This window comes from Saprolegnia parasitica (assembly GCF_000151545.1).
Source record: "Saprolegnia parasitica CBS 223.65 unplaced genomic scaffold supercont2.69, whole genome shotgun sequence".
NCBI classification, from domain to species: domain Eukaryota; phylum Oomycota; class Saprolegniomycetes; order Saprolegniales; family Saprolegniaceae; genus Saprolegnia; species Saprolegnia parasitica.
In genome coordinates, this window is record NW_012156463.1 from 140,799 (window position 1) to 148,942 (window position 8,144).

General features: G+C 57.7%; 4 protein-coding genes across 4 annotated transcripts in view; 2 read left to right on the forward strand and 2 right to left on the reverse strand.

Annotated features, from left to right (window-relative positions):
- Positions 1–2,112: 2,112 nt before the first annotated feature.
- SPRG_09994 (hypothetical protein) lies at positions 2,113–2,995 on the reverse strand. The gene has a single exon (XM_012350748.1). It carries the CDS (start codon positions 2,962–2,964, stop codon positions 2,203–2,205), a length of 762 nt encoding a protein of 253 aa, XP_012206138.1. The 5' UTR covers positions 2,965–2,995; the 3' UTR covers positions 2,113–2,202.
- Positions 2,996–3,357: 362 nt separating this feature from the next.
- SPRG_09995 (hypothetical protein) lies at positions 3,358–5,186 on the forward strand (the record flags this gene model as incomplete). Its single annotated transcript, XM_012350749.1, has 2 exons — positions 3,358–4,383; positions 4,440–5,186. The coding sequence occupies 2 exons, from the start codon at positions 3,358–3,360 to the stop codon at positions 5,184–5,186; spliced, it is 1,773 nt and encodes a 590-aa protein (XP_012206139.1).
- Positions 5,187–5,267: 81 nt separating this feature from the next.
- Positions 5,268–6,133, reverse strand: SPRG_09996 (hypothetical protein; the record flags this gene model as incomplete). Its single annotated transcript, XM_012350750.1, has 4 exons — positions 5,268–5,410; positions 5,496–5,599; positions 5,660–5,818; positions 5,862–6,133. 4 exons carry the CDS (start codon positions 6,131–6,133, stop codon positions 5,268–5,270), a joined length of 678 nt encoding a protein of 225 aa, XP_012206140.1.
- Positions 6,134–7,304: 1,171 nt separating this feature from the next.
- The window catches only part of SPRG_20878 (hypothetical protein), a gene marked incomplete at both ends in the record, with an annotated part of 1,697 nt that continues 857 nt past the window's right edge, over positions 7,305–8,144 (forward strand). Inside the window, 5 exons of the mRNA XM_012350771.1 lie at positions 7,305–7,332; positions 7,382–7,487; positions 7,533–7,626; positions 7,675–7,844; positions 7,897–8,080. Of these exons, the coding sequence (XP_012206161.1) occupies positions 7,305–7,332; positions 7,382–7,487; positions 7,533–7,626; positions 7,675–7,844; positions 7,897–8,080 (582 nt within the window). The remainder of the gene's footprint in view (positions 7,333–7,381; positions 7,488–7,532; positions 7,627–7,674; positions 7,845–7,896; positions 8,081–8,144) is intronic.

Sequence of the window (8,144 nt, forward strand, 5' to 3'; positions counted from 1 at the left end):
ACTTGCCGCCGCTGTTGATGCTCCAACCACCGCCGCCGTTGATGTTCCACCCGCCGCCTCCGTTTTGGTCGCAGTCGACGAGGTTACCGAATGTCAAGGCATCGGACGGTGCCTCTTGAGCCGCGAACGCGACAGCCGCGAGGGCGAGGAAGCCTTGGATGTACACTGCGACCATTCTTGTTGGGAAGGTGCAGGAAATTGAAAAATGAGCATCGAGCCGATGTGGTTTGTGCGCAGAACACAGGATGCAGATCCCTCCGCCGGAGATGCACATGCAGATGTCTTTGGAATAACTGACACTCGGACTGGATATGGCGTTCGACGACACGGTGTCTGCCCAAGCGGCTACACCAATAATCTTCGAGGTCTTTAAAAAGAATACATGAACGCAACAAAGTATCTCTCTCCAACTTGATAGCCTACCATAGATTCGACGTCACGACGATGCTACTCTCATTGTGTGGCACCGTATGTTTTGGTCATCGCGTGCGGCGACGCATTCGATGTAAGAAACATATGGCGCTATGGCGAGCAGCCAAAATGAGCGGCAAAGGGTCGCCACTGCCACGCGGTGTACGACTTTGTTTCGTACCGACAAGCCAAGTAACAGACAATAGGTTTCCATGAAACGACGCGGGGGTCGTCATGGGGTTGTTCCCGCCCATGCGAACACGAGGTCGGAGAGCGGCATGTAAAAGCGGGCGTTATCGCCTGCAGCACACGTGAAAGCGGGCGTCATCGCCTGCCGGTAGTATATTTTCCATCGCTTTTCCCATGTCATCAAATATTTCGCGGCGCGACAGATGCACACCGCGTCGCTCCCATCACGTTGGCGGAGGACCGCATGGGCAGAGGTGCAGAATTCTCCCACGCATGGTGCGAGACCAAAAGCCGTGCACAAGATAGACCTCGATGGCTCGCGAGCTGAACGACGTCGAGACTGGACGTGGCATGCTCAAAATGAAGTCAATAGAGCACCCCAATATCGTGACTTGACATGGTAACGTCGGAAGCAAATGAATTTCCTTTGTGGCTCGTATGCTTGCGAGCTACTACGGTGGAAGTAGCGCAGCACGTATCGAATCGACACAATCGGCCGTGTGAGAAGGGATTCATTTACTTCATGTTTGGTGCGGCGATGCAGACATGATTCAAAGCGCGTTTGGATCACAACGACAAAGTCATACCGTTCATAGCTCTGATGTTTTGCATGGTATCGACAAGGCCATGAGTTTATGGCCTTGGTATCGACGTGTGCTGGCAGCCATTGAGCAACGCTGGCACCTTTCGAGACGCCCGGGCAAGGAAAAGACGACTTCCTTCCGAGCAAACGCTGTGTCGTCATATCTATCAGACGTCCTCGGCAGTGTCGATGCGAGTTGGTGCGACCTCGTGCGTCATCACGCGCGCCAGGTGCTTGCCACTTCCGCTGACGAGGCATGCTGCCAAGGCATGGGCCGAGCTTGACGTATTCATTTTCGGCACATTCGAGACCACCAGAGGCATTAGCGTCAGCCTCAAGACGGCTAACGACAACAAAGAGATGTACAAAGAAACCTTCAGCCAGTGCATCCTGGATGAGTGCTAGCCGAGCGACGAGGACGGGAAATCGAAAAAGACGCGAACCGCCTATGAGAAGCGCATGTGCGGGGAAAACCTGGTGATGAAACTTGCCCGGTCGTGTCGAATTGTGACGTAGTTCGCTCAGACACACCACAGTAGCGCCTTGCAAACCCAGTGAGTGCTCAGACACGAGATGACGTCTGAGCTCCAACACTAGCCGAAGCCGCGGGATACCCCTGGTATGGTGCACATTGACTACACTGATAAATGTGTGGGTCATACATTTTGGACGAGAGATCATTTGCTACTAAAAGGTGCGTGTCTCTCCCAATAACGACGTGGTTTGAATCTAACTCATCGCTGAGTAGACTGAAAATGATTCGCATGAAGCGAACGACACGACAACGATCACACTCGACTCTCTCGTTTGATACAAGCTCTGCCACGGTCTGATTGTGCGGCAACAGCGGGAAGAAGTCAACGAGAGCGCGTCAGATCAAACGTCTCGACGAGCGGCCTCCAATGAGAAACAGAAAACACATCACATTGGGTGGATCCTGTCAATACTACCCCTCACAACGTGTACTCGACGAGATTGAAGCCAGGCGAACACGACACACACTGTATCAACGACGCATCCTAAGCCTCGATAGTCCAGACGACGGCGCCGTCATGGCCATAGTTATCTTTGGCAAGACTCGGTGGCAGCTTGTACGTGGCGACGCGCGAGAGGCGCTGGTGCGGAAGAAACTGCCGTCCGGGGTCCCCCACCAGCACAGTGGAATTTGCCAAGGCGAGGCCATGCAGCCAGTCGATGACGCGGCGCGCTAAGCCTTCTTCGTAGCACACATCGCCGGCGAGCACGACGAGTTGGGAGGCATCCTCGAGCTTATACTGACGCAGGAGGTCTGGCAGCGGCGTGCCGACCAAGTCCCGCGGCTCCATGTACACGTGCGGCATCCGGTCAGCCGCGTAATGTTGCATCAAGTTCATGTGCGTCGCCGAGCACGACCATTCGTCTATGTCGTTGACAATGGCCTGCGACGCGCCTTGGTCGAGGCCCACGATCGAGCCAATGCCGCAGCCCGCGCCAAAGTCGAGCACCGTCTTTCCGGCGACGACCGCCGGTGCATCAAGCAGATAACGGCAGATGCCGTAGCTACCCGGCCAGCAAAAGGCCCAGAACGGGTCTGGGAACGGGTACGTGGCCGCCTCCTCGCTCGACGCCGTCCAGAGCGCACAGTTGGGTGTGATGAGCTGCATCTGGATGTGCGCCAGGTGCGGGCAGTCGACTGCTGCGCGCTCCGTGTGCCCGGATATCCATTCGTGATGCATTGGCGGCAGGGCGTAGTAGCTCCGGCGCCCAACCGACGCCGGACATCGGCGCAGCAGCCCCAGCATGGCGGCAGAGAAACACGCAAGCTTCTGTTTGGTCCGATTTGAATGGCCAAGATAGAAAGGCCGGCGAAATTTATTTGGCGTTTGGCCTGCATTTGGCTCGGAAATGCCTGCATCTATTTGAACGCAACTTGAAGACCACCTCGATGACCAGCACGAGACCCCAGTCGGCATGCAAGCGACAGCCAGCATCAAAATGTACGTACCCTTCATAGGGCCAATCGCTATGCTTTGACGCGGGCAAGAAATCTCGAGGCCTATCGAACTGTGCCACCCTACAGATCGTGGCGCTGGGGACCCAAAGTGCGTGCAATTAGTCAACACACCCGCGTACTTGAAAATGCAGTGTATCTTGACACAAACAGAATTTGACCGAACGCTCGAAGGGTCGTCATCATGTGGGGTCTTCGCCGCCACGCCACTGCGCCAAGTCTGCGCCGGTCGTCGAGCCTGTGGCACCAGAGCTTCTCGCGCCGGGCGCCATACCGGCCGCAGAACCTCGGTCTCCTCCAGTACATTTCGTTCTACCAGTACACGAAGCTCGAGGCCAGCGGTCTGCCCAAGCTGCGCCACCAGCTCCTTGCCGACTGGCAACGCTTTGGCGTCATGGGCCGCGTGTACATCGCCGAAGAAGGCATCAACGCTCAGATCACGGTGCCGATGACGCGCCTCGACGACTTCAAGGCGTACCTCGACACGCTCGATTGGCTCGACGATGCGCTTCTCAACCTCGGCGCGGTGCTCGACCACAACGACGCGACGCCCGAAGGCAAGTGCCCATTCCACACGCTCCACGTCCGTGTGCGTCCGCACTTGGCCCACGACGGTCTTGACAAGAGTCTATCCATGGACGACCGCGGCATCGAGCTGTCGCCAGCGGATTGGCACGAGGCGCTTTCGTCGCCAACGCACAAGCGGATTTTTGACTGCCGCAACTACTACGAGCACGATGTCGGCCGGTTCGAAGGCGCCGAGCGCATCATGGTCGACACGTTCAAGGACACGTGGGCGTCGCTCGATGCGCTCCTCGACGGGTCCCCCAAGGACACCGAGTGCATGATCTACTGCACCGGCGGCATCCGCTGCGAAAAGGTCGGCGCGTACCTCAAGACGAACGGGTACACCAACGTGAAGCGGCTGCAAGGTGGCATTGTCCACTACGGCAAGTTCGTCCGCGAACACAACTTGTCGTCGAAGTTTCTCGGGCGCAACTTTGTATTTGACCAGCGCCTCTCGAACGACGACCAAGCCTTGTCCGACGATGTGCTTGGGCAGTGTTATCAGTGCGGCGCGCCCACCAACACGCACGTCAACTGCGCCAACACGCTCTGCCACGGCCTCGTGCTCCAGTGCGACGCCTGCCACGCCGCGTTCGACGGCGCGTGCACTTCCGAGTGCCAGCGCATCAAGCACGAGATGGACGTCATGGCAACGGACGACCGCAAGGCGTTCGCCAAACCAACTCGCACCGGTTCCAGCACCACTTGGTGCCGAATGCGCGCGTGCGTCCTGGCAACCCGTTCCACGCCCGGTCGTACTCGACGTACCACATCTCGGAAGCGACAATGAGCCCCGAGCTCAACGACTACGTCCACGATGTGAGTCGCATCCCTGCATCGGACTCGCAGCTGTCAGCGTGGCGCGACGCGATTGGCCGCGACTTTAGCGACGACCTCATGCAAAAGATGATCTCGCCGGGCCAGGCCAAGGCGCTCCAGTTCCTTGTCCAGGCGCTGAGTGCGTCCAAGGTGCTGGAAGTTGGCTGCTTTACCGGCTACTCGGCCGTCGCGATGGCGCTCGCACTGCCGCATGGCCACGTCACGACGTGCGACATTGACCCGAAAGCGATTGCGTGGACGCGCGCGCAGCTTGCCACGTCATCGATTTCGAACGTGACGGTGCACGCGCAGCCGGGCCTCGACCTGCTCGCGGCGACGCAAGAGACGTTTGACTTTGCCTTCATCGACGGGAGCAAGAAGGATTACGTGGCAGTCTACGAAGCGCTCGTGGCATCCGATCGACTCCTCGCGCCCAAGAGCTGGATCGTGTTTGACAACACGCTCTTTCGCGGCCAGGTCGTCGAGCACGCGTACGGCCGCGGAAAACCGAACGAGAAGACGGCGTCGCAGCTCATGGATTTCAACAAGCACGTGGCGAGCGATGCGCGAACGCGCAGCGTCGTCCTCCCCATGTACGACGGCCTCACGCTCGTGCAAAAGCTGTAAACAACTCAACGACCAACTACGTGTACAAACTAAAAGCGATGATTACGAGAGATGGAAATCATTTTCTTGGATGTGGTGGGTTTACTTTTTGATGGCGTTGGCCTTGGCACGCGCGAGGGACCGCGCAAGCGTTGGCACCACGTAGCCCGTGACGCTGAGCGTGACCGGATAGAAGACCGAGGCCATCACGACGCTGGCAGCCACGTGCCCATGGCCGAACCGAGCTCGCCAAAGCCAAACTGTTCCAAATAGGGCAGGATATCAACGCCCTGAATGAGCGCAAAGTAGAGCGAGTGACGACCGTGAGACCGGCGAGGCGCGACCCGATCATGTAGCACGCGCCGTACTTGTCCATAATGTCGGTCATCGTCGACATACCCTTGTGCAGCAGCGACGACTGGTCGCCTGGCACACTAGAGCACACGATTCAGGTTCGACGACGATGCGAGCCATGTAGATGGTCGTCATCGTACGTGGGAAACATGCTTGAGACGCGCACGCGCGAGAGGGGCGGGAAGATCTTGGAGAGCATGGCGGCCATGGCCAGGTCGAACGGCATCCGCAGGCGGCGCAGTGGCCGGCTGGCTGCAAACGCCAAAGCAAACTCGGGCGAAATGACCACGCCTACGTTACTTTTGTTGTCACTCGTGCGAGGACATGGATGAAAGAAAGTACCCGAGATAGGTGCCAAAGATGCTGGCCATGTCGGCCGAGATAACAAAGGCCATCGTGGTCTGCGGGTGGTGCTCCATCGAGTGGTTGAGGCGATCGACAATGTCCTGCAGCAGCGTCTTCTTCGCCGCGGGAAATACGCCGGGAAAGCCGCCGCTCTGCTTCTCATCATCGCGCTTGGCCAGCATGGGCGGCGTCGACGACGAGAAGAAGACGCGCGCGGGCGTGGCGCGTCGGCGACCGGCGCCAAGGATCGCGGTCGACCGCAGGAACATCGGTCGGCTTCGAGAACAACTTGCTGGTCAAATCCGTAAAGCCTGCACTCTTGTCCGGATAATCGTTTTCAGCGCGCCAATCACATTGCGTGTACTCGCGCAGGTGTCAATCAGGATCGATATTTTCCAAAGCATCTCAAATGATGACGAATATCTCCAAAGCGTCTTCTTTTCGCGAATTGCACGTCCGCCGGCCATCGGCCTGTCGGCGCGAAGAGACGGTGAAGTACATGCTTGCTGCTTTTATATCCCTGCAGATATCGATGTATGCGATGGGTCTGCCACCGGAAACGCAGCGCATCCAAGACAAACGTGGTCAATAAGCTTCGAAGGTTGACTCTGGCAACATCCCAATTCTGGTAACATCCCAATTCGGGCACACTCCATGACCAGCGGCATGTACAATGACATTTTCAAACGACTGCTACACCACAGGCTACAAAACGGTACTAGTAAAAGCTAAGGATGACAGCCAACTTGTCCACATCCCACACACGAGTTGACGTCGTGTTTGCACTGCAAAATACACTGTATCGGTCCGATCCAACTCCAATGCCGTGTTCGGTGCTGTTCGAAGCCAAGGGTACATGAAATAAGTACCCTTGCCGACGCGGCTTGCATTTGGTAGTGTACTAGTATGTGGTGTGGGCCTACACCTGACTCGTGCCCTTGTGCATGGCCACGGCCCTCCTCATGCGCGCGGGCACGGGTCGGACAATATACTGCTGCGTCCACTTCTTCATCCTTCCGAGTCAGCGATTTCGCGACGCATCGCTCTCGCTGCCGGTCCATTTTCGCAGGACGATCGCGGTGCGCGCAGGTTCAGCGCGATGGCGACGTGGCGAGCGGCTTGGGCTCGCGCACGGCTTGCCGTCGACGGCGGCGTGGACCCTGAGACAGTGCTGGTAAAACTTTAACAAGGATTTGGTTGGTTCTGCATCGTGCGTTCTGGTTGGGCAGTCGCTTTTATTGCGTGTTCGGATGGCATCGGACCATCTTTTAATACCGTTGGCATACAAAACCCAAGTGCATTGGCCGTTTGTGGTGGATAATAATATGATGCCGGGTGCCAAATTACTGGCTGGCGAGCGCAATGGCATGGCCAGTATCCGGAAACTTTCCATTCCTGTTTTCCTGGGACCTTTGCCGAGCGACCACGTAGTTGACGACCATGAGTGCCACGCAAGAAGCGCAACTCGGTAGGTGCTTTCGCCGGCGGTGGGCATGCGCGCTCATGAGACCATCTAGTCGGGGCTGCCTTGAAGGACGCGCTCCAGAGCCAAGTCGAATTCTACTTCTCCAAGGCCAACCTCGCGACCGACTCGTACTTGGTGTCGCAGATGAACGCGCAAATGTACAGCCATATCGACCGACGGGCGCTCATAGCAAGCCTGGCTAGGTTCGTGCCCATTGACACCATCCTTGGCTTTGCCAAGATCAAGGCCCTCAGCGACGACGCGGCGCTCCTCATTGACGCCATCAAGGACTCGCAGGTGCCATTACCATGATGGCCAACGCACAGTGCTGACACGACGATCTAGATTGTTGTCTTGAACGACGAGAAGAACGCGATCAAGCCCAACATCAAGTCGGAGCGCAACACGATCATTCTGCGTGAGATCCCGTCGGCGACGGCGCCGGCCGAGGTCGAGGCCATCTTTGCCGGCTGCGGTGCTGTCACGAGCGTCCGTAGCGACGTCGGCGACACCTGGTACGCGCCTCGACCCTTGACACATTCGCCTGCTCATGATGACACGCATTAGGTTTGTCACGATGGCCACGGAAGAGGAGGCTGTCAACACGCTCCTTGCGCTCCGCAACAAGACGTTCAACAACGCGCCGATCAAGGCCCGCCTCAAGTCGGAGAACCTCTTCAAGTCGTTCTTCCCGCAGTCGACGCCGTCGGTGGACGCGGCCGCCTCGCCCGTCACGACGTCGGCGTATTCGGTTGGCATGTACGGCAACGCCGGCTACTATGGCGCGCCCAACAGCTACGGCTACGCTGGCAAGG